Source organism: Nicrophorus vespilloides, unplaced genomic scaffold, assembly GCF_001412225.1.
Source record: "Nicrophorus vespilloides isolate i.1.1-1 unplaced genomic scaffold, Nicve_v1.0, whole genome shotgun sequence".
In the NCBI taxonomy this organism is placed as follows: Eukaryota; Metazoa; Arthropoda; class Insecta; order Coleoptera; family Silphidae; genus Nicrophorus; species Nicrophorus vespilloides.
The window spans coordinates 15,182-39,533 of record NW_017096134.1 but is presented as its reverse complement, the minus strand read 5'-3'; the positions used below and the strand labels follow the sequence as shown (position 1 = coordinate 39,533).

At 37.0% G+C, this 24,352-nt stretch overlaps 1 protein-coding gene across 7 annotated transcripts; it reads right to left on the bottom strand.

The window, feature by feature from the left end:
- Nucleotides 1-1,604: 1,604 nt before the first annotated feature.
- Nucleotides 1,605-23,915, bottom strand: LOC108569744 (protein Gawky). 7 transcript variants are annotated; one of them, XM_017931411.1, is made up of 17 exons: nt 23,843-23,915; nt 23,659-23,783; nt 8,541-8,793; nt 8,050-8,441; nt 7,860-7,982; nt 6,822-7,337; nt 6,461-6,754; nt 6,190-6,402; nt 4,991-5,379; nt 4,732-4,926; nt 4,423-4,671; nt 4,040-4,366; nt 3,643-3,966; nt 3,281-3,495; nt 2,849-3,098; nt 2,636-2,755; nt 1,605-2,571 (listed from the first exon to the last, which is right to left on the bottom strand). In XM_017931411.1, exons 3-17 carry the CDS (start codon nt 8,753-8,755, stop codon nt 2,269-2,271), a joined length of 4,125 nt encoding a protein of 1,374 aa, XP_017786900.1. In that variant the 5' UTR covers nt 8,756-8,793; nt 23,659-23,783; nt 23,843-23,915; the 3' UTR covers nt 1,605-2,268. The 7 variants fall into 7 exon arrangements, with proteins under 7 accessions (XP_017786900.1, XP_017786897.1, XP_017786902.1 ...); XM_017931408.1 differs by having other exon boundaries at nt 23,659-23,912; XM_017931413.1 differs by having other exon boundaries at nt 4,991-5,352; nt 23,659-23,912.
- Nucleotides 23,916-24,352: the final 437 nt, after the last annotated feature.

Here is a 24,352-nt window from a genome sequence, read left to right as displayed (position 1 = left end):
CAAAACTAGATCGGTAATTATCGCATCTTCTTCGTCTCATCATCATCATCGTCATCCACACACCAAATATTTTCATTTTTTTTTTCATTTTTTTACTCTTTTTATTTTCTTGTTACTTTATAGAATATATAGAATATATCATTATATTATAGTTATCGATATTATTATTATTTACTTATTTTGAACACCACGTTAACACAATGTGATTGTACTAGTTCGGATGTCATAACTGCGTTCGCGATGCTGCTCCGCCCCGCGAGTAGCATTTTATTTCGTTTTTTTCTTTTCTTTGTTTTTCATCTCTCTCTCTCTCTCTCTTCTTCATTTGTTTGAAGGGCAGCGATTGGTGAGTTCTTCTCTTTGATTGCTCGGTCTGGCGGCGGGGCAGCCCGGCTCTTGCACGCGCATCGACAACCAAACAAAATCACAGGTAAATATTTTTTTTTTGCTTCATTTTCTCTTTTCATAATCATAAATGGACTAATAATTAACATATTCAAGTCTATGGCTAACATAGAAGAAGTACACACAAATACTTTTCATTATATTAATAGGTATATATATATATAATAAAATTTATATATATAGATTTATATATTTCATATATATTATTATTATTATTTTTTTTGCTTAAATTAGAACGATTTATATAATATATTATATATTTCAGCTATATTATTATGTTGTGGTTTTTTTAATATTTTCATTTTCTCATCTCATTATTACTAATTTTTTTATTTAAGAATACTTTTTCAGCGTGCAGTCTAAATTGATTGTGGTGTTATGCAACTGGGGCATGTGTCAGCCCTCAATAAGCCATTTCCTGCTTGAACTTCATCTCTTTCACATCTCATCTCATTTGCTACCCCAGCTCACATATAATATTCATATAACAATATAATTTCTTTTAAATTAATTTTCTCATTTCATTCTTTGTATGTGTATAACTGATATTATTTTTTTCATACGTTTGTATCTTATTATTTTAATTACTTCTTTTTTTTTTGTCATTTTTCTTCTTTTCTTTTTTGTTTTTAATTATTTATAGGAAATAGGGAGATCACAGGTTTTTATTTTCATGTGGGGTTAACAATTCTTTTGACGCGCGGCCGCGACACTCCCACCGGTTTCGGATGATGAACTGTGTGTCTTGTCCATTGTCTCAACAAACAAACCAACCAATCACATCGCAACATTCACAATCGCGCTCCGCCCCCCGATCGCTTATTGGGAGAACGAAACCTCTCGGGGCTGTTCGACGAGATTTGTATATAATATTTATCACATGCTAAAATTAGACTAAATTAGTGGGCGGGGGATGTGCCGTTTTCGGTGGGCGTGGCGCGCTCGCGCTCAAAATACAACCGCACACAGGGAGAGAAAAAAATAACGTTCAACACATACAAACAACTAAGGTACGTTAATAATTAAAAAATATAAACAACGTTTACTAATGTACAAAATAGGTTATAGGAAAAAATATCTATATAAATATAAAAATTCAGAGCGAGATTGTTTTAAGAACGCGGATATTATATAATTAAAACGTAAAAAATTCGCGCAATTAATATTAATTGATATTTTCGTGAGTTACGGTTTCGTTCAGAACCTTGCGTAGTTTAAATAATAGATAATAATAAGACTAGTTCGGGTTACATGTTACATCATTCCTGTTTCTCTTCACATACATACACACACAAAACAAAATAAAACAAAAGATTTGTCGCAAATTGAGAATATATAGAGAGGCAAAAAAACCAGTCCCGCAGAATAAAAAAAAAAGTAATCATAATTTGGCTTCATTTATACAAATTCTGTTAGTTTTTTTTTGTTTAAGTATTGCTGGATTTCACTTTGTAATATATATATATAGAGTTATATAAGAATGGGACTAGTTTCAAGTGCGCTTCTGTGGAAATTGAGCGTCTTTAAGTCACAATCGGAGCTGTTTGTTTTTCTTTTCTAACTTATAATATTTTCTTTTTTTTTAGCCTTTTAGGAGAAAATTTCAACTTAAGATGCAACACGTCCACATTAACAAAAAATATGCAGTAAACGCAAACCGAATAAAAGAAAACTCCTCAGATTAAAAGAAAATAATATATATCCAGAAATAAATAAGGTAATAAAGAAATTAGCATTCTTATAAACGTGTTGCTTAAGAAGTTTCTTTTTTTTTCTTTAAATAAATTAAAACTCCCAAAAGTATTATTTAAAAACAAATTAAATTAGAAAACCTGTTGTTGCTTGGGTTTCTCTTTTCTCATTTTACATCGTCTCTCCGCCAAGAAGGTTTTCTGGCAAGAACGATTGAAGACTGGACGGTGTAGCACGTGATTGATCACCGGTGTCCAGCGTGGAGGAGCCCCACAAACTGGTCGTCGAGGAATTGGACCAGCTTGTGCTCCAAGTGTCGGCTGCAGTCGGCTTGGTGGATCCGCCGCGCCATCCGCCCGAAGATCCCTGCTGGTTGGCCACCTCCCTCAAGAGACTGGTTGCCTCCCAGTCGGTAGGATTCTCGGCGAGGATTGTTGTATTACCCAAAACGCAATTGTTCAATGCATTCTGAGCCTATTGGGAACAGAAAAAAGTGACGTGTAATCAACAGGGCGCAAAACAATTGGATATAGCTTACTTTAACAGCCTCTTCATTAGTAGAATACTTGGCCAAGGCGAATCCTTGATGCAAATACAAATGGAAGCTTTGTAATGGTCCATGCTGCAAGCAAAGTGTTCTCAAAGTGGACCCATCTATCTGTGAAACAAACAATAAAAAAAACAACACAGATTATTTCACATCTTGATAAATAAACCGTACAAAAGTTGTTCACAAAACTTAATAACATACTTGGGCAGTCAAATTGCGAAGTAGAAGCCATGGGGTTGTGCTTGAATTAACCCAGTTGCTTCGTTGAGAGCCGCCCCATCCAGTGGACGCAGAACTGATGTTGGATCCCCAACCATTGACAACGGAATTGCTCTTGGTGGAGAGACCAGGAGGTGGGCCACGTTTCGGAGCACCCCACAGCTCACTATTTACGGACGAGGAAGGATTCAATCCTCCCAAAATCTTACTGGGCACCTTATTCTGAGGGCTGCTAAAGAACATCAGACAAATTAGTAAATGTTTCAACTCGCATTAGAGTGCAGCTGAAAATACCAATAGATCATTTATATGTTGAAATCAGACAATCATAAATTAGATCCGTATTATATAATCATGTCGAAATATATAATTTAGTGTTGAATGAAGTTATTAAGCAAATATTAAAAGTTTTACCTTGTAAATGCACTTGACGATGACGATGGTGGATTGAATGTCCATGTGGAGGAACTAATATTTAGCGGTTGGATTGTATCAGCACCAGGCGGTGGAGATTTACTCGGATTTATATTGAACAATTCGCTGTCTTTTATTGTCGGCAGCGATAGAGGAGATCTTACCACGGAGCCTGGAGTTATGGTGGGATCATCTTCAATTGATTTTTGGTTTCCCTGAAAATGAAATACCAAAAACATAATTAATAAAAATAGTAATAACGGATAGTTGAATACAATTCATTTAAAATCAGAAATTAAATCTGTAAAATTAATTATATGTTTAATTGAATTGTATGCTGGTCGTATTTAAATGGTAATTACCTTCCAGGGCTTCCCTGGTTCAAATTCAGGTACGAGATCTGTGAGGGAAGGCTGCGACGGAGCCGCCCATTGGACATCCTTGATATCTGACCCCATGGTATCACCAGGAGCGCTATCTGGCCATCCGCCATCGCCGGCATTGCTACGACCGCTGGACCATGGGCCATCCGTTTGTGTTAGTCCCAAAGGATTCAAATTTGGTGAGCTATGGGAAGGTACCAAAGGCTTTGATACTGAACCCGGCGCGCGACTGAAGTCTCCACCTTCATCCTTATCTAACGTTGGAGGTAACTTCCATTGCGTTAAACGAGATTGACCTTGATTCTATATTTATACAAAAAACAAACATTTACAATTACATTACCAATTCCATTTTAAAATTCAATATAATAATTACCTGGTTATCCTTAATGACGAGATCGCTAAAACTGTGCAGAGTTTCATGCATTGGATTTGACTTAAACATATCATGCTGTTGCTGCTGCTGCTGTTGTTGCTGCTGCTTTACGTAATTCGCTTGCTGAGCAGCGATCTGGTTCTGCAAGTTTTGTATTTGCTGTTTCGTTTTCGTGATTGCGAGTGAATATTGTAGATAATTCTGCTTCGAGGAGACCATACTCTGTGCCATTGTTTGCTGGTTGGCCCAGTGCTGCAAATTCTTGATCTGCTGCAGTAGTTGGTTTAGTAGGATCAGCGTTTGAGGAGCTAGTGGCTGATTCAATATCTACAAATAGTTGAATTGAAAAACGTGATCGGTAGATGATAAGTAAACGATGTTACCTGGTGATTTAGATAACCAGCTTGGACAGCCATTTGAATTTGTTGTACCAACATGCGAAGTTGTGCAGTTGAAGGTTGGGACTGGGGTTGCATCGAACGACCTCCCGCTCCGCCATTCCCTTGAGACACGCCGCTAACCTGAGATAACATCTTCTGTACTATAGCTGGTGACATGTTATTGATAAGAGAGTTGTTTCCTCCAGCTGAAGAATTTCCCATGTTATTCAACAAATTCGGTGTATTATTTCCCTGTTGAAACAAAATAAATTAAATATCTTATATAACATTCATGATATTGATTGCACATACTGGTTGGAAATTAAGTTGAGCAGAAGGCCCAGAAGGAAATCCTCTTTGACCAGGAAACTGTTGATGGTCATAATGGTCCTCGTGTCTTCTGTTCCATCCATCCATGCTGGGATTACGAACAGAAGTATTCAAGAAATCTAGAGCTTCTTCCATGTTCATGTCTCGAACCCTTAGGGCATGTTCAGCATCCTCTTTCTGTATAAAGCAATTATGTATGTGTAACCAATCGAAAGAAGTTAGTTATTATGATTAATTGTACCTTATATCCCATATCGATTAATCCCCTAAATTGCTTTGAGTTCCAAATATTTTCTGGTGTTAATTGCTTCTTCGGACCCTGCTTGTGAGACCAATCCATATCATTGTCTGGCCAGAGCGGTGGCAAAGCTCCTCCACCCATAGACTTCTGCTTTGGCCATGGACCAGTATCTTCTCCCCATCCTGTTACACCTCCTGGACCAGGTTCATCAACCCAACCACCTCCTCCTCCACCTCCATTGCGCCAGACGCTGTTTCCATCGGATGGTCCTTTAATGGGGACGCGAGTAGCGGGCACAGCCATACCTGGTGGTCCATTTCCAGCTCCACCACGGCCTGCCATGTTTCCAGCACCTCCACCTCCTGTTGGCAGATCTTTCCAGTGAGAACCTACAGCCCACACAGCGAAAGCCAGGATTGAGTGCTAAGAGTTTTTTATGTGTACCTAACTACCTAACTTTTACTAGTATAATGTAAGTTAACAATAAACAATGGCATTTCAATCAATTGACTTTCAATTAAATCCCAGTTATGTAATGTTTGTATGTGTACTGTGGTTTGTAAGCATGATTAGGATAAAGAGGATACACAGATATATCTTGTTTTTTGACTGCAAAAAATGTACAAGTAAATACAATTTAAATATGTAATCATTACCATTTTGAATGCACTTGGCTTTTGCGTCCAAATATTCATTTCTGATATTATTAGCGTAATACAAATCCACCAATAATAGTTTCAACATTTTTAAGAAGATCTTTGTTGTTTCACCTGATCACGCGAGTAACGAACTCTCGGTTAATAAAAACATGCAGGTCAATGAACTCACTGCGAAAATCGTATAAGAAAAAAACAATGAACAAGTGTGTCCAACCTTCTCGAAAATATTCCAAGAGGTAACAACAAAAATTACCAACATTGCGAAAAATAAGTAACTGTAATTTGAATTTGTTTTTCAAAATTTAAAGATTCTTAACTTGCAAACTATTTTAATTAATAGTTTTCTTTCATACTACTATTCTTTATTAAATATGAGTTTGCTTTAACCCTTTCAGATGCATAAATTCAGTGTAAAGTTAATGAAATACTAAAGATATAATTTCATTTGTTTTTTTATCGTATCTGAAACGGTCAATTTCAGAAATGGCATTTCAAAATGTATGCCACATTTTAAATGTTGGATAATTGACGACAACTGACCTTGTTGAGGATTGCCCCAGAGGGAAGTGCCATCATCGTAGTTGGGCATATTGCGTCTTTGGGACGGTGGCGAAGGCTCTTCCCAGCCAGCACCTCCATTACCTGGACCCACTGGAGTCTTTCCGTGTGGGTGAATGTGGTGAGCACTGGCTTGCGGAACGCTCTGAGCCCAGAAACCCTCCGTTGCAGAACCGTTTAATCTACCCGTTATTCCTGTTAAAATTCAACAATAAGAAAATCCATTTCTCTCAATAAACAAGATATCTCATACCTCTGGGATCTCCACGCATATCACCGCTAACAATTCTCATTTGCTCTCTAGGATCCATGATGCGCATAGTCTCTGTACTGCCAGGTCTCATGTCCCGTGGATCTGGACGCATATCGCGTAGGTCTATCGAAGACGCCCTGGGATCGGGAGCACGAGGATCGCCCCAATTGGTGTTCCCTGTCGAACTAGTCCAATCGTTCTCCTTCTTGGGTCCACCCCACATGGTTCCCGAATTGCTATTATTTCCACTCCATTGTTGTTGTTGTTGCTGCTGCTGTTGACCGGACGGAACACCTACGAGTACAAAGTAATTTATTAGTAATAAAGTTCGGAATGGGTTTGTGTTGAGCGACTATAATACCTGTCCAAACATTGCTGCTGTCGGCGGCATCATCCTCTTCACCCCAGGTTCCTCCGATATTCGAGGACGGAGTGTGACCCCAAGGGGTTTTCTGCTGCGGTGGCGGTGGTGGTTGTCCGCCGCTGCGAAGATTCGCTTCCCAAAGTTCCGTGCCGTTGTTCACGGTCGGCTTCCATGGATGTGGCGCTCCGTTGCCAGAACCGTCCATCTTATTCTGCGGCTCCGGGCTGCTGGGAATGTCCCAGTTAGTGTCCTGGTTGACGTGTTGACCGCCCCAGCCGTCCTGGCTGAAGATGGCCTCGCGCATGTTGGTGAGTTGTTCGAGCTGTTGTTTAGTCGTGGAGTTTACCGCTGGTCCAGCGGGTTGGTTGTTTTGATTTTGCGCATTATTTGAGTTCGCTGTTGGCGGGGCCACAGTCGTGGGCGGCTTCGGACCGGCCTGTCCCCATCCTGTGTTGCCCTGAGTGGCGGCAGGCGCTTGACCATTTGGAGGTAAGTTCGAATTGGCTTTGTTCACTACAACAGATATAAAAGAAATAAATATTAGCAATCTAACAGCAGCAACGAACAAGTGCACATATGACGTTGGTACAAATTGATTAATCATTCTCTACAGCAGCAGTTCCCCCATGAAAACAACTTCTATATATTGTTCTTCTCAGAATACACAATACAGATATTTGCAATACCAAAATTGACGTAAGTACAAATAACAAGATAATTACATTAAAAGTTTAAGATCAAGAAAGAACTATAGTTTGAGAGTTTAGAAACTATAAACTAAATAATACATCTAGCGGATGGACATTAACGAAAACTCTATAATGTAGGTAATAATTAAAAATAAATTAGCAATAAAATATCACTGAAATCAACTGTTAAATTGGAACTTAGAAGTAATGATTTGTATTTAAAGAATGGGAACCACTGTTTGTAGAGTTATTATCAAGATCGAAGTTTGATCATTGAATGATTTCGTTTTGTCGTGGATCTAACGAAAACAGTAATAACATTTTGTATGGGATGTCTGTTATTTACCATCTTGATTAGTATTGCCGGGACCAGAAGTTGGGGGCCGATTGGCGTTATTATTCCATTGCTGGGTCCCCGTATTATTTTGGTTGGCAGGATTGGCAGTGCCCCAACCACTGGAGGTATTCGCTATATGAAAATGAAGCATGCTTATAACGTATCGTCTGGTTGTTTTGATGTTCAAGAGTATATTTACCATTATTATTACTGGCCTGTTGGGTGGGCGGCGAGCCCCATCCTGAGGTGCCGGTATTGATGGAGCTCTCACCGCCACCGAGCAGTCGCATGGCAGGCATGGGGGCGCCGAGTTGCTGCAACTCTCTGGTACGCCTGCTCATCTCGATGAGTCTGGCCAGTGAGTAGGAGCTGCTGGCGGTGCTAGTAATTGTAACATCATCTAGGTACTGCGTAGTAGTCAGTCCGGGGGGTATTTTATTATCAGCCTTTTGGTTGCCGGGAATGTCTTGTCCGAGGAGTAAAGCACCAGACTTACATGCTAACTTATCGCTATTATTGTGGGCTACGTTACGTTGTATTTTTGGTACGGTAACAGAATTCAGAAGACAGTTTTCGGTCACAGATTGCATCCTGGAAACATACAAACAAATAATATAGTCTCGCATTCAACATTCCTTCCTCAATCTGCATTAAACACCACAATACATCCAGTTGTACTGCGCTAATTACCTAAGATTAGAGTTGCCGGAAGGGCAACTTGAGCCGTATATCACAGATTTCGCGTTCGAGGGAACGCAGGGGGACACACTTGGGGGTTCGGCTCTAACCACCCTTGCTGTCCGAGCGACTTGTACTGGGGGTGCGCGGCCCCTCATGGCTGACACTTGAGGCACTTGGTAGGTAGGAAATGTGTAGTTCGGCTCGGAGGGGACGGGGGCGCGCATCTTACTAGTGCTCCATGTCAGTCTAGCCAGCCAGAGATCTGCAACAAAACAAACAACATATCAACATCAAGAAACAAACTTAACAAAGTTAGAAACTTGTTAGCTCTCCCATACGTAATCAAACACTTGTCAATTTCAATATTACATACGAAAATCTACTAGCATTTTGGCTTTTCTTGTAATAAAAAAAATCATACAATACAATTATTTTCGATAGAAATACATTTCGCCACCAAACATTTTATTTAAAACACAACAATTCTTTATTTAAGTATAAATCAGATTTCGTGTAATCATCAGTTGATGGAATCGTGATAACAATGAGATTAAACACTTCAGATCATGTAGATTTAAACCTAATTTCAAAAAATCTATAATTAGGTATTAAATAAGAAATATTCTATATTATCATTATCCTATTTATATGTGCGACTAGTTTGAAAGTTCGTCATAAGGGTATTAGTGTATCTAAGGTTTCAGTAAAGAAACGCATTTACAGCTGCATGACATCACATGCGTGGTGCGATTATTACAATTGATTTTGTCGAATGCTCAGCGTAAATATTCTAGAAAGCAATTTTAAAATGCATCGCGCAAAGTATAAAATTTTCATATATTAATAATATATACAGTTAGCAGTAATGTTTCGGTACATGTAGGAAATTAATAAATGCAAATACCGAAGGAGAAAACATTTAGCTTCTCCAAGAATCAGTTACCGCAGGTCACAGTCTTTTGTATACAGTATATAGCATGTAGTAACCCCAAGAGCGAGAGACTTCATTTTCACGTGAATAACCTAGTAAACTTTCTCCGCAGCCGCAGCTCCATATAGAATTTCAACTTGAATTGTTACATCAATGGGAAATCAATTCGCTCAAACGATATTTAGATTTGCATTTTTTTTTCTTTCTTCACGTAATTAGGTTACAACAATTTAGTTCGATTCAGCTTTATTTTATTTACCAGAAAGGTTGATGATCTCCAATAAAAGTAAGCAGTTACTTTGAAAGCAAATCGAAGGCAACAGCAAATAAACAGAAAACCAATAACATGGCAATTATCAGAACATTATCGGACCACGTTATCTAATTTATTTCATTTCGAAAAGAAAAAAAAGGAGGAAGAAAAATGATCGAATCTGTTCGATGCACATATATATTTTAATGACGATTATAAAAAGTTCCACTCGGTTTTGTAAATAACGATAGTGGATGTTATGAATGTTACATTTTCGAAGATTATTAACGTCTGTACAGATATAATAAATAAATAAATAAAATATGATTATTTTACTTAATAAAATATTAATTGTTTCAAATGGATTGATCGAAATAGATGTTTGTATATAAATATGCGTATAAAAATGTATGACTTCAGGAAATAAAAATATACGATTTGCGAACATCGCCTACGCCTTCATATTTTTTCCCCTGTATTCTCGAAGTTTTTTTTTAAAAAAAAATCTATTTTCGTTCGGTTGTGCAAGTGGTGGACACAACATGGGTGGGCGGTGAAATGGCGAACGTTGCTGAATAAAAAAAAAGGACGACGACGTAAAATTCTAAAATTACCGACCCCCCGTTCTTATTGGCTACCCAATCAAAAATCGTTAAAAGGGGTGGGCCGAAGGAGAGAGAGAGAGACAGAGAGAAGCGTGTACACAAATAAATAGGTAAATGGAAATGCGGCTCATGCGTTTGATGGTAAAGGTGCAGAGTTGCATAATGAGCTTCCGGGGCAATGGTAAATATAAAATAAGACGCAGAAAATGTAACTTACAAATATGGAGGCCCCGACACTATTCGTAGCGGTGAACGGTAGGGGGGCAAACACGTCTTCCAAGCGGCAGAAAAACACAAGTCATTTTAAATTCCCAAACAATAATGGTTAAAATAGGTTGATGATAATAATATACGTATACGAAAATCGCGCACCACCAATGAATATAATACACAAATAGTAATAATAGTAAAATTCGAAAACAAACTGGGGAATAGCTAAACTATAAACGATACTTTGAGGCTAAAGGAACACTGGAGCGGCGGGTCCACCGCAGTGTTGATCTTTGTTTATGTTGTTGAGGAGAGGAGTGAAGTCTCGACGAATTGCAGCAGCATACTATAATGATAATGCCGCTAATGAATACGAGATGGTTGTGTTGAATTTGAACCGAGGATGTCTCGCACATGTATATTATATCGCACAGCAGAGAACAGTTCCGTCACTTCCTCCTCCTCGTTGTTGTTGTTGCTATTATTATCCGGGAATACTAAATATCACAAACGACTTCCACAGATTTGGCGTTAAATTCTTGCATTTAGTTCTTTAGTAGTACAGTGGACAACTAGTGGATTTGTGTATTGATCCGTCTGTACGTGGCAGAGAGGCAGACGCGAGCAGCAGAGAGCGGGCGCAGACGGAATCCTGCCTGGGGTACCGCAAGGTTCGGCACTCGTCGGCCAACATCGACCTGTTTGGAAAGCGCAATTACCGCCGGGAAAACAGTTTTGATATCGCGAGGACCGCCCCCTACCCCCGGGGGCGCCGACGAAGCGCCGCCCCCCCTCTGACCCCACCCCACCTACGGATGCGAAAGGCGGTGTTGGCACTTTTCGCCATCGCCATCTCACGCATCCCAAATACACGCTAATCCAATCGAAACGCACCTTCTGATCCTCCATCCAAAAAGAATACATACACATTCATACTACACATATAACATACGCACACGCAGCAAGGATAATCCCAACCGAATCCTTGTTGTTTCTTCTGCGATTCGGTCTGACCTTTAAACGCTCGAATCGATAAATAAACAATACCAGACATTGCCGGTTATTTTTTTTTTTTAATTTAAATTTAATTTTATTTTCTTGGACGGCAAAGCCAAACCATTTCGCGCGCGCCATTTAAACATACCCAAATAAACGCTGCCAGTATGCAAAACCCAAGTCCAAATACCACGAATAAATGGTACGCGCCAAATGTTATTGTCGTCTGCACTACAATTACTAGCAGCTTCGGGGGCGAACTTCGTGAATGCACTAACGTTGGATGATTTTGCTGCCCCGAAGCCTGGAACTTTATTTTTTTATTTTCTCATTTAACATCGAGAGTACATTCAACTCTTTCATAATAAATTCAAGCCAGGTTGAAGTACACACAACACATCGACGTTCCGAGTGTTACAGCCGTCCACAATTCGTATTTGTAACAAACTCGCACATTTCGATATAACTTCGAACGTATTAATTCCACGCAAAACGCTTTTGATCCAGTTACATAATTGCCACTTTCCATATCGCCACCGAAAACAAAACTTTATTAACTGAGCTACAATGTTCACATAAATTTAATATTCGAAAGCACAGAGAAAAGAAACAAATCCCATTTATAATTATTGTATATCGACAATACATGAAATCTAGACTACATTTAATTATTTTACCTTATATACGAACAATCAATGTAGGTTAAAATCCAGATGATTGTTGAAGAGAGATTCGAAGTTACCTTAATTGGTAACGAAACAGCATTTTTATAACGAGTTTCAAATATGATGAAAATCTGTTTTTTTTTTTAAATTAGTTTCATTAAAAGCGAAACGAAACGAATGAACATAAAAAATAAAATAATGTTGTAATTGTATCTACATTACTTAATCTAAATCGTAGCTTTAATTAAAAATGATAAAAAAAATGATAATTCAATGATTTCCATTAAGTAATAATTTATTTGGATAGTAAACAATTTTAATAGAAATATTTGGCACCAAAAAGATCTGCTAACAAATCTCGTTCGTAAGTAACAAATGACAAAGTATCAAGAAAAGGTGCCAAATGGATATACATAAATTGCATTTTGGGTGAATTATTTAAGTATGCAAACCATAAGAATAAACGTGTTATTTTTGTATCCTTTACTTTAAATCTGTAGATGCATTCGATGTATATTTATTTTTATATATTAAATACTAATGAGTTACTGAAGAATTTATTACCCCTTCGAGTAAAGAAAAAGAAAAGGATTTTATTCGAAGTGATGAGAGACGGTAAAATTTGTTATAAGGGGTGAAGGTGAAAAGGAGGAGCAGCTGGTGTTTGTGCCAGGTAAAATAGTGTGAGAGCACTACGTATATGTAAGGGTATAAATTAGCAAAGACGGTCCCTAAAAGGGTTGGTGGGTCTGAGATGAGGAAAGAGGGCGTCGTGACCCAATTTCCCCCGTGCATTTTCCGGGGAAACGGTTAAGGTCAGGTCGCACTTCGAATTGGAGCAAACCAACCAACCAATAGTCCAGGGGGGCAACATGTGACCTCCTCTCTTTCTATCCTTCTCTCCATCTCCCCGCAAGCGAAGCCACCCAAAACAACCCGACCCACTCAAACCCTTTGTCTACCGCAAGAATAAACAAGGATCCATTCGATGGAAACAACAACAAAACTCTTTCGTTTCCTCTTCGCTAAACGCGAATGTCGCGAAATTCGATTCTGCGTCCATGTACAAAAATAAATAAAAACGTATAAAATGAAAACGAAAAAAACGACGAAAAATATAATGGCAAGCAAATTCCGCGGACGTGCGCGGTAAATATTTACATTCCACCATTTAAAACCAAGCTAAATACTAATAAGTGGTTGTTTACCATTCATTCATTGCACACGCACACATTCATACTTCACTCGAGTTCTACCTCAACGATCCTTACATTATTTGCATCCTTTTTTTTTATATTTTCTTATAATCCCCGGACAAAGGAAAACTTTCTCACATAACTCTTCAACAGTTCACACTCACTGGAAGTATACAACTACTATCCTAATCGCGCTTCGGGACCTTTTAGCTCGGCCTTCGCACAGGGAGTGTTACTTTAATATTTTTTTTTTTGGATAACTTCAGTGGAATGGTCTTTGCAACCGCACTTCAAGATCGACTAGCACAGGACTAAAACTGAAACTCGCCACACAACTCTCGACCCAACAAACTACAGACGAGATTTGCGCACGACACACAATCTCTCTCTTCGCTCTCACTCAAGCGCTCTCTATCTGTTCCACAGCTCGACTCTCTTGCCCGCATCACGCAGGATTATTCATTGATTTAGAATTCATCCGAGTTGGGAGATGTGTCTGAAGTCTGTAATTTTCCAAACTTCTGCTGTCTTGTTGTTATTAAAAAAAAACTACTATCATCATAAATACTCCTGTTGCCATCACCAAAATCAATTTATTATTACTATTTTTGAACTCCCGATAAACCTCCCATCTACTCTAAATTCATGTTTATTATGATTTTCCACTTGTTGTTAACACTGATAAATAGCAAAGCAAACAAGCGCTAACTACGCAAAGTTTACACAACACAAATGGATGATAATTGAGCTACAAACATATCTCAATATTTTACAACTTTGACGGAATTAAAAACACTCAACACCAAATTTACTACTATCTTTATGTAACGAAAATGATGTCATCGGGGAATCCCCTACTTTTAAGGCTCGCTATACCAATATTCCTATTTACATACTAGAACGAATCTGTAAGATATTGTCGTCTTATTTGAAACATTTGTAAAAGCAGACATATTTTAAAGCAATTATTTTTGTAAAAGTACAGGCACAGATAGCAACAGATTTGTTGAAGCAAAAAAAAATTGAGAAGTAAAAACGTTGTACTTCGTTATCAACTGATAAACCGCGCAGAGAGGATGGAAACAATATATATATATATCAAGAGGAATGGACAAAAACAAATCCGGCCAACTGAATCTGTTCGCTCAATTAATTGAATTGCACGGAGGTTTCAGATAAATACATGACTGTGTGTACCCAACAATAGATCACAAACCGCAAACAAAATGTGATGACTAAATCCTCCGCATTATGCACGAAAATATTTTCGTCGTTTCATTTAAAATATCTATTACATTATTATGATAAATATGAAAACCAAACACGATGACCTAAATTCGATCCACATTCAAAAAGAAGGGTAAACGGAAAGCCCGAAATAAAGAAATTTTATCAACGCTTTTATCGATTGACTTAGCAACAGTCCACGAAGGACTCGCACAAGAGTGTATGTGTGTGATGGCTGTGTTACGTAACTAACCGAATCTACAAACACAGTTTACCTTGATTACGTTTAATTAATCAATCAATCGCGTTAGGATACGAAAACTGGATTTTGAACGCTCGCACGAAAGTTTACATAGTCATGACTTTTAACTCGATAACGTTTCATTCTATGGAAATCGAACTGCGAACGCGATTAACTAACAACTTAAGAGCCGAGTTTCAAACACACTTCAATAATATAAGAGCGTGCGTCTCTAGTACAGACGAAACATCTATAAAAGCAACCTTCACATTTCAAAGACCAAGAATGTTTGATGATTCCCAAGCACCGTTTGCTCCCGTTCGCAAACGAGTCTATTATTCGCAAGACAAACAGATGCACATCCACGAATTTAAACAAAAACTCACCGATAAATAAAAGGACAATTCATTTTCTGATTCACTTTTGAGATCATATCTAATAATAACTACTGCAATGAGTAAAATAACCAAACTAGTATCTTTATAATCGATATGAATAGAGTAAACTATACTTATGACGTCGCATAGTTGTATAATTTTTAACGTCTGCTACGAAACACTTGCAGAAAACTCGTTCAAAAGCATCGTTTACATAGTGGAATGGTTATATGACCTTGATTGGAACACTACTATGGAAACGTTAGATCTTGCGATTGGTTTAATTAAATACCATTTCCATATTAAACGGCCGCAATGAAATCATGTAAAAAAAAGAAGAAGGATTGCAGCATCAGTGGTCAATAAACTTCGCTTGGGAATGTAACAGCAGTAATATAAAAAAAAAAACTAATTATAAACTAAAATAACTTAGTGTGTATGTGAGCAGTGGCAATAGAAAGTTGTAATTTGTTGGTTCGTGTTGTTGTTGTTGTGTACATTTTTTTCTTCTGTTTGGCTCAAAACAAAGCAAATCTGGATCATCCGGTCCGACCGGCGAGTGAGTATTATGTCATTCGGATCAGACTTTGTTAGTAATATAGCAGAGGTATTGTATGTATATATATATACACTCTCTTGAAACGTACAGATTGCTACAGAGATAAACTCGTCTGGTGAGGAGGAGGTGGTGTATCGCAACCTCCGCGCGCCGTTTTCTTTGTTTCAACATCGCCGTGCGCTTGACCACAGAACTGGTCTAAAAACCAACAGAACACGATTTCAAATCTGCCGATTACAGCAACGGATTAACGAAAATATGAAAGCACAAGCGCGCGCGGCCGGTCATACTTGAACAGATAATTCCGTCGGACACACATCGAAGAGACCGAGACACAACAACAACAAACAGGTGCTTTATTTGCCTTTGTGGCGGTACAAGATACTTTTAACAACTTAGCATGATCGTCGGATCGTTAAATTTCTCGTGCCGTGTACATGGATTGTTGTGTTCGCTAGTTTTTAATGGTCACAGTTGCATTCGATAAAAAAAATCAATTAATTTATATTGCATCCACTTTCTTAAACATTCTTACGCTCAGATCGAGGTCGACGGACTGATCTAATCAAGGGCTTTATTCTATCGCATTTCTATTAATCTTATGAAACAAAGAGTAAATATAAATCGGTATATTAATATCAAAATAACAAGTACATCTACAAAACATTCATAATGAATGTATGATTACTTACAGTTAACAATATTTATTTACAAAGATATGATTATATTTTAATCTCACGATTAAGAGTTAATGAAGTAAAAGGTTATCTATGCTAATATAAAGCGGTTGAGGTGATGATGATTGAAACAAGTTAAAACGAAGTATATTAACACTTCGATAAATCTAGATAATTTAACTACATCTAACGCATTAAGTTGAAGTGGTCCACGGAGCAAAGAATAAAAAAAGAGCATCAACCTCGGGCGGGATATTCAGGAGCGCATTAAAAGTTTCTAAATGGCAAATATCTGCAATTATTTATAATTTCGCAACAGCATTAATAGTGCATGCAAGTGAACAGTTTAACCTCACGATCATGGTTCATTAATTGTAGTAGTACAGATTCATTGCGTGAATCTTGCAAATCCTAATCACGGATAATTACTACTTAAAAAAACAATTAGTATAGCTATGTTTATCGTAAGCATTAGTGGTTGGGTCTATATCAATTTTAGTATTAGTATCAAAAGGTAACTAATAGATGTGTTATTTTTAAGTTGAAATTATTGTATTTGTCCAATCAGGGAATTATTTAGTTAAATGGTATTTGCAGGAATGGATTGGTAATTTTCTCTGTTGAATGGTATTCGAGCAGAAGCCGAGAATAGCTGTAGTGGTTCTTTGGGGACTTCCTGGTACATGCAATTATGTTTGAGTTAAATAGAGAAACTGCATGATCGTGTACAAGAATTTGAGGTGAAACTACGGTTATAACTTTACCAAGTTATAGGAATGGTCGTTGCATTGCATGTTCGTGTACCAAATATCGCGATAATTAGAGTTACAAATCGGGCATTGAATGAGGAGATATTGATGAAATAGTATCGAGTGTAAATTAGGGCATTATGCTCTTTGATGAGGTCGTGCGCATTGAATGCAGGAAACGGATCAACCTCCAGGTTGGAAATGTATAATGAATATGCAGGATACGGATCAAAGTCCAATTGTGCCATATTTTCCGGGTTGAACGGAGGGGCTCGAGCAGAAGCCGAGAACAGCATTAGCGGCGGCTGTGATTCTTTGGGGACTTCCTGGTTCCGCGTGCGAGAGTTTCCTTATTAAACGGAGCACCACACGTAATTCGTTAACGGACGCGCCAATTACGGATGAGGGGAGGAAGAACGGAACAAGGCGAGAGGAGTGGAGACTCCGAGCGGAGTGCGAGAAGAAGAGAGCATTGTGCAAAGCCAAAGAAAAGGTTATTAAACCTTCGAGGAGGCGACGATGCACCAACCAACCAACCAACCACCAAACACCACCAGCAGCAGCAGCGGCGGAGCGCGAGTTACGTAACCGTAGATCGAGGCACCGGTTCTAACGGACCGTCAAGCTAAATCTATTAGCGACGATTTTTCTGTGTATTTATAAGTTATGGACGACCTAATTCCATGCAACAAAAAGTATGTATATATATATACATATACAGACAATCATATATATATGTTGGTGTAAATATATATATATATAATGTATTATCTATATCGCCATAGATTGCCTAATTGCGTGCTCGATAACTTTCTAATTTCTGCGAGATTCCATCGACGCTCGGCGTGTTGCTGACGCCGATAGAGACCGGAAATGTCGAAAGCTCGTAGCTGAAGACAACACGATGAGCATCATCATCTCGGTGGTCCATCCATGTGGTCTTCACATGTATGGACCACGAGCAAATCTACACATCTCCATGAGGAGTCCGTCTCTTCGGATCCATTCATTCCCGTGTTCAGAGAGAGGTTTGGAGCGCATGCGTTCGTGACCTATGAAACCGTTCCTAGTTTATCAAAACTAGTTGCCTGCCGGCCTGGCAACAGTGCGGGGACTGCCTATGTTCGAGCTGGATATACTCGAATGCGTCGCGGTGGATATAGAGGTATCAAGGTCACATATTTGCAAAGTACGCCCCGACACAGAAAGCGGACACACTCACATGCAAGCATACATATGCAGACGTACACGCAAAACACAACTAGACCAGACCAGCGGAGAGGAGAGGAGACCGACCACCATCATCGATTCCATAGATTCACCATTTCTGATCAACCGATGGAACCAATCATCCATCTCACTCGCACCTATCAGCTCCATGGTTGAGTGACCCGAAAATCATCATCTCGCCACAATGTCATACCGATTCCAAGCACACACGACGTACGCATACATGAAAGAAATTAATGAATTACAAGCAAAAATAAAAATGCAAATAATTACAGGGCAACTGAGCAACAAAACCGAACGTATTGGACTAAATTGCAGCCAGCTAATGAATCGATTCGCATTCAGACGGCGTACTCTGAATTGCATTATTGCATCAAGTTTCACCTGCATGTATTTCAGGTGTGTAGCAGAGGGAGAAAAGAACGAAGCAAAGCCAACAACAGGAATAAAAAAAAAAGAAACGAATCATAATTAATATCGCGCATATTACACAATACAAAAACCAAAAAAATTAATTCCCTCAGCCATGTTCTATAAATAGTGACATCCTATAAGTCACTTGTAATGCAATAAAATAGTTCATGGTCGCTTTTCGCTATTTGTTTCACGCACAAATTAAGCGCGTCGACGTATCGTTGATTTGTCAATTAATTAATTAATTAACTAATTCAATGTACGCACAAGGTAACCACATTATATCGTTTGAATACGAGACGCGTCATAAACATTAGAGCTAAAACGATCACAAACATTTATGAGATCATCTTCATTTCATTTTTGTAATAAGTCATAATCATTCAAGTTTAGGACTTGCAACGATCAAATATGTAAAAAAATATAATGATAAAGACTATAATTGCGGACTACACGATCTATTCAATAGTGAAGGCGATGTATTCTTAAGGGACAAAACGTAGAAAGTTACGGAAAGCGAGTGAACACAAGCACAATAGAAATGTTGCACAATTTAATTAAGCATATTATTGTCGATAACTATTTTTAGACATTACCGTTTCATTAAATGCGTTTGTTGCGGCATTGTTGTGTTTCGGTATTTGCATATAACGAGATGCATTCGAATTAAATGAAAAGCCTTCGCGGAGATAAGATTCAATTTCACGCCTGAAAAGTATCCTCGTCCTGTTACGCGAATATTGCTTAATTGTTTGATTCGAGCAAACAGAGAACAACGTAATAATGTTATTGAAAAAAAAAACAAACAAACTTGGATAATCTTCAGACAAACGCTTCAATTGAATCATCGTCATTATCTTCGGTATCGTATTTGTGCAAGAAGATATTTCAGTTTATTTTGGATTTGCAACAAAAAATCATCACTATATACACGAGTCACGTCGTGTGAATCTTGAATCATCGGTATCCAATAATTACGAATCTGATATGTTCTCTTCTTTCAAATATAGGATTTTTCTGCACTTAGGCATGTTTTGGAATTCGCACGGTACTTTTGCAATAGTGAAGGTGCGACACAAATAGAAAAGAATACGAAAACAAAAAAAAGAGAGAAGTACATCATGCACAAGGGCCGCACCGAGCCATGAAGTAGTCATGAACATCAAAATGCGGCACGACTAGTATTCATTTTATTAGCCACAAATGTTTCATCCAAATAACAATCTTACGAGATTTCACTTTCTTTTTCTTCATATTTTTAGAAACTTTTGCACAAAAAAAAAACACGTAACGTTAAACTTATCATTTATAATAAAGCTTTAAAACTAACATTCTGTTAATTTCATTAGCATAATTAAACTACAGTCTAGACGTGCTACAACGTCGTACCGGCGCTAATTTATGCTGTAATTGTTGTGCAGAGGAATGCGGTTTGGTTAAAAAACCGCAAAACCGAAAATTATTTGAATTCATTTAATAATAAACAAACATTATTGTAAAAGAAAAAAACAATACAAAAACTTGCTCAATTTATTTAGTTTTAGTATTGTTTGTTTTTGTAAGCTATTTTTGATTTGTTTGAGCATGGGTGGAGACTCAATATTGATTCAATATACGTAACAAGTAAACAAAAGTGAAAACTCACAGAATTATCAGAATGCCCATTATAAAATGATGTATTTATTCAGAGTTCGTGAAGAACAAAAAAAAAGTTTGATTATGGAAACTATTGACTATTTGGAATTCCGAAGAGTTTTTTGTCAGGAAGTCGAAGATTGAGACTCGACTATAAACTAAACTGTTCTTTAAGCATATTAACTAAGTGTAAGATTACGATAGTGAAGACTCAATCTATTGAACATTAATTCTCCTTCAAATACAAGATTAGTTATTCACGTTTATTGAATCGTTGCTTATGTGAATTAAATTGTGTAAGCTTTGAATACAAATAGAGCTATTACTGAATGTTTAAAAACGATTTTTAAAATCTGTTTCAATACAATTTTATGATTGATTTAAAGTATATTTGTATTGCAACAAAATATTCAAATTACGTTACACTAACTAGTAGAGAACTGCGATGTCCTTCTACCACGTATACGAGTGCGAATTATTATTAATTAGTGGCGCTGTTTTCTAAGAATGTTAAATGGTTATGCGCCGTTTAAAAACAAAAATGTAATTATAGAATGCACGTTTTACCTGGTAAATGATAACTTATTTAATATGATAAATACGTCGATATAAAATTCCAGTAATTATCACACGTTTACGTACTACACACTTTTTTTTCTATCTATATGCTCGTTCTACGAAGAACCAGTTTTGCAACTGTATTGATTTTTAAGTTCTGCGGTTTAATGAATGGCGAGTAGAAATGTGTTTCTAAAATATTTATCCGCAGGAATCTATTAAACATTCATTGGAAGAGGAGGTTGGCAGCAGCTGCGGCAAAAAAAAATAGACAATGCGTTGCAATGAGACGGCGTCGCACAAAAACTTGGCAATTCATTTTGCATAATTTCCAATTTGCACGACACTAGTGATTGTGTGTGTGTGAATGAGAGAGAGAAAGAAAGATAAATGGAGGAGAAACAGCTTTAATTGTCTATTTCGAAACCGTCGACAGTTGGTTCATATATTTGTTGATAATAATTAAATGCAAAAGCGTGCGGTTCTGGGTAATTGTTAATTATGGAATAGAAACGCATGAACTCGGTGGTATCTGTGCATTTTGGCGCCATTGTAGGCAGCAGACACAGATAATAACTAATCTGGTTTATGTGATTTTTGTCAACTGCTCTTTTTCAAACTAAAATATCTATAAACAAAAAAAAAAAATATCAAAATAAATTGATTATTGAATTAAAACTGTAATTGTAAACATCAAAAAGTAATCTATTTCAAATTTCTAGCCTAGAAAATGCAATAACCTTTGCAAAGTACTTCAAAATATTACGTATTAACTAAGAAATAACTAACAAAAACTATTGTCAAAGTATGTCAAAGCTGATACCATAAGCAATAAAGAAAGTTTATATTAATATCCAAGTAATTATCAGTCAAAATTAAAACATTAAAAAGTAATATGCAGACTTGTTAACTTACATGTCAAACATTACTAAAAATAAATTAACAATGATAACAGATATAAAACTAAGATACAAATTGTAAAATGAAGATGACATAAAGATATCATAACTGTATGTAAGTATATAAAAAAAAAGGTTATACTGTATGTAATTAAGTATACGTTCATTCAAGCATTCAAATTATATATATAAATTTTATGAAATCCTTTAATTATGATGTTATAACATCAAGATCGCAAATGCCAGAGGATGTATTTTTAAAGTAGGAAAAAAAAAATGTCATTGAACTTGTGTTATTGTTAATACGTCTATTAATAATGTTCGTAGATCAAGATATAAACTGCCGTTATTTTTATCTTCGAGACATGTTAAACTGAAGGTTGACCATTTTATTTGCGCTATAGTTTGCGTAACGAAACTCGCAAGATTTTCTAAAGTTAATGCCTAATTTGGATTTACATTAAAGATTCTAATGGAGTGTGTTTCGAAGAATTTGTCATAAGACCTGTCGCCTTTTATTACAAAGATCTTGTGTTGCAGGTAAACTTGTAGGGTCTATGCTGATAATAAACAGTCAAATGTATCACTTGTAAGTAGTTAACTGGGGAAATAAATTTTAGGGATAGCTAAGGCAATAAAGTATTTTACTAACTGATGGTTAGCAAATTTATTTGGGTTTACTTTAAGCCAGTTTATTAAGTGTGCGTTTAACTTTAGAATTAGGAGCTACAAGAATTATGTATTTAAGATTGTGAATACAAAAATAACAAATAAATACAGAATTGGTAATTAACAGTTCTTTTTAGTATGTTTAGTACTTGAGCCGTTAAAGGTATAAATACAAATATAATAAATGTGAGAACAGTAGTTAATGAAAATATTTTTAGTGACCATGTTTTATGGTGTGAAATAATGCGTTACAATTCCACTGCTACCAACTCGTAAAATTGAAATTAGACTAATCTTATCGTAGTCCAAATATTAAGTGTATATAAATAAATAAATAGAATGAAAACTGGAGGGGAAAATAAAAACATATGCAGTTCGAATAAACGGTCATTATACAATACGATCGATTTTCGTCCCGAAACTGGGTCCTCCACGCGACGTTAACGATCACCTCCCAACTCTAATGGAGTTGCGATGAAAGTCGTAAACGGAGGTATATAGCTTCGTTATAGCGAAACAATAGAAGGAACGAAATCCCGATCCGAGGCCCCCCGGTGGCGAAAATAATAATAATAATATAAAAAAAAAACGGATGAGAGACCACACGACGTACGTTGGCGGCGTTGCAATTCGTGCGCGCCCGAAATAGAAAACCCAATTAATCCGGATTCTTTTTGGGAATCCGAACGTAGCGAGTAAATGAAACCGCAGTTCGTCCTTTTTTCTTCTTCTTCCTTTCCTTTCTATCCTTCTCTTCGTTCCTTTTCGGTCCTGGTTTTATTTCGCGTCCCGCTTTTCGTCTTCCAAATGTTACCGGACGCCATCTTATTGCTATTACACAATGTAATTACATGGTTGTTTGTGCGTCGGTCCCGCTAAAATGTGTTCGGAGGTGCGTCAAGATGTATCATCTTCCGCTCATTGCGTTCATTTCAATATCATTAGACAATCTTTCTATCGTTTTATTCTATAGCTAAGAACACGAATCGCGAGGCGAGGCGAGAAAACGGCAAGAGAAAAAGAGAAGCTCACTCACCTATTTTTGTTTTTTGTTTTATATATATATATGTGTGTGTATGTATATATATATATTGTTATTGGGTTTGCGGCTTCCTTTTGTGAAAGTCTTTTCGTTTTGGTTTTTGGTTCTCCTTGCTTCCTCTTTAAATTAAAAATTCGCACATATATCACTCGAAATCACACGGTTTTATATATTATACTTGAAAAATCCTCGTCAAATACCCAAAACGACGTACAACGCCATTTTGAGACGTTTGCGAGAGTCGCTCGTCGAGTGAACTTGAAACCACCAGCGAATCGGCTCTGCTCGGACGTTTCCGTCTCCACGATCTTTATGTGGGAATTTTAAATCTAATTAGATTTTCAACATTAAGTCAATTCGAAAAGAATAATACTGAAATAATTACAAGAAATAAATGCTGCTTATTTACGTTACAATCGATGAACAATTCAATGTAAATTCGACAAGTTTAGTTACTTAAATTTCAATTTGTTAATAATCTTTTTTCAGAATATTACAATGAACAAAATTCATGAATTAAGCATTACTTATATAAAAATAACGTTTATTGTAATAGTCACACAAAAATAAATACATACAGATAGTTCAACAAGCGAGGTTTATGTTAAGAAGTAAAATTTACCCCAAGATCATAGAAACAAATACGATATAGATAATAATGAAATAAACACTGATTAGCACAAAGTGA

Coding starts and splice junctions, on each gene's coding strand:
- LOC108569744 (XM_017931411.1), bottom strand. CDS start 8,755: ATGCGCGCCCCCGTCCCCTCCGAGCCGAACTACACATTTCCTACCTAC. Junction 8,442..8,540: donor TCCGGCAACTCTAATCTTAG/GTAATTAGCGCA, acceptor GTATGTTTCCAG/GATGCAATCTGTGACCGAAA. Junction 6,755..6,821: donor CAGCAGCAATGTTTGGACAG/GTATTATAGTCG, acceptor TTGTACTCGTAG/GTGTTCCGTCCGGTCAACAG.